Source organism: Lactuca virosa, chromosome 1 (assembly GCF_052849685.1).
Source record: "Lactuca virosa cultivar CGN04683 chromosome 1, Lactuca_virosa_CGN04683_v6, whole genome shotgun sequence".
NCBI lineage: Eukaryota > Viridiplantae > Streptophyta > Magnoliopsida > Asterales > Asteraceae > Lactuca > Lactuca virosa.
The window spans coordinates 330,486,697-330,487,811 of NC_136426.1; the positions used below are offsets into that span (position 1 = coordinate 330,486,697).

Genomic DNA, 1,115 nt, shown 5'->3' on the forward strand with positions numbered 1-1,115 from the left:
TCCCTAAAGAATTTACGGGACGACATTTTTGAGTATTTGCGACGCTTTTTGCCGTCCCAATTGGTGCCGATTTTTGTTGTGCTTAGTAGTGAGGAAGGAGGACGAAGAAGAAAAAATAGTTTAAGTTCTTTCCGGTTATCGAAGCGCTCGATTCTCACTGTCTGGTTCAAGCACTTTAAATGTTCACAAAACCTTTTTTTATAGAATTTTTCTCTTATGTTCCCCGTAAACTTCAATAACTTCATAAGCATGTCTATTAAAGTGGAGAAATTTTTGGTCGCTGTACATGCAAAAACTAACAACGTACCACGTGTTGGATGATCTTATAAGGTTAATTGCACACATCTTCCTTCCCTCCGTCGTCCTCAGTCGGTGTCTCAACCTGACCATGTCGTCCTCCGCCATGAACCCTCCGGTCCAAGATCAGCTTCAAACCGTCATAATTTCTCCTCTAACTGTCACCCTAAAACGCCTCCCCCACCTCACCGATGACCTCCCGAACCTCCTGACTAAGACCAACCCTTTACAAAAAAACAACTTCTACCACCCCTGCGACGACAGATTCTACATCTCCCATTTCGGCGCCATCCTTCGTCAAATCGTGTTTGACTTTTCTGGTAACTTCCCTTCCTCTTCCCCTCACTTGGCCTACCACCGTGCTGGTCCCCGGAAAAAGATCTTCTTCGATCCCAAACAAGTGTTTGTTGCCATCGTGACATGTGGCGGTCTTTGTTCTGGGCTTAACACCGTGATTCGTGAGCTTGTTATGAGTTGAGGAAAGAGAACTTAAACTTGTTATTGGGGCAATTTTCTTGTTGCATGGCTTAAGGAGGGCCTGCAGCATGCATTCCTTTCACTCAAATGAATCCAAATATCATCCCCAAACAACTTTTAATCCTAGAGTCTTCCAAGCTCCAAGAAACCTTAGAAAAAGAGACCAAACAATGCATAAAACTCATAGATCTAGATGCTAAATTCATAAAGGTCGGAACTTTATATCTTATAGAGTTTAATGACCTGTCTAGAAGGCTGAAACTTCACTGGATCTAGCTTCTCTTGGCACCAAATGACTAGTTTCTTCTTCAAGTTATATCATATGCACCAAATCTTCAAGA

The 1,115-nt window shown here is 42.6% G+C and overlaps 1 protein-coding gene across 1 annotated transcript; it reads left to right on the forward strand.

Moving 5' to 3' along the window:
* The first annotated feature begins 388 nt into the window (after nt 1-388).
* On the forward strand, nt 389-775 carry LOC145131373 (ATP-dependent 6-phosphofructokinase 2-like). Its single transcript, XM_079066068.1, has one exon. The coding sequence runs from the start codon at nt 389-391 to the stop codon at nt 773-775; it is 387 nt and encodes a 128-aa protein (XP_078922194.1).
* The last annotated feature ends 340 nt before the right edge of the window (nt 776-1,115 follow it).

Coding starts and splice junctions, on each gene's coding strand:
- LOC145131373 (XM_079066068.1), top strand. CDS start 389: ATGTCGTCCTCCGCCATGAACCCTCCGGTCCAAGATCAGCTTCAAACC.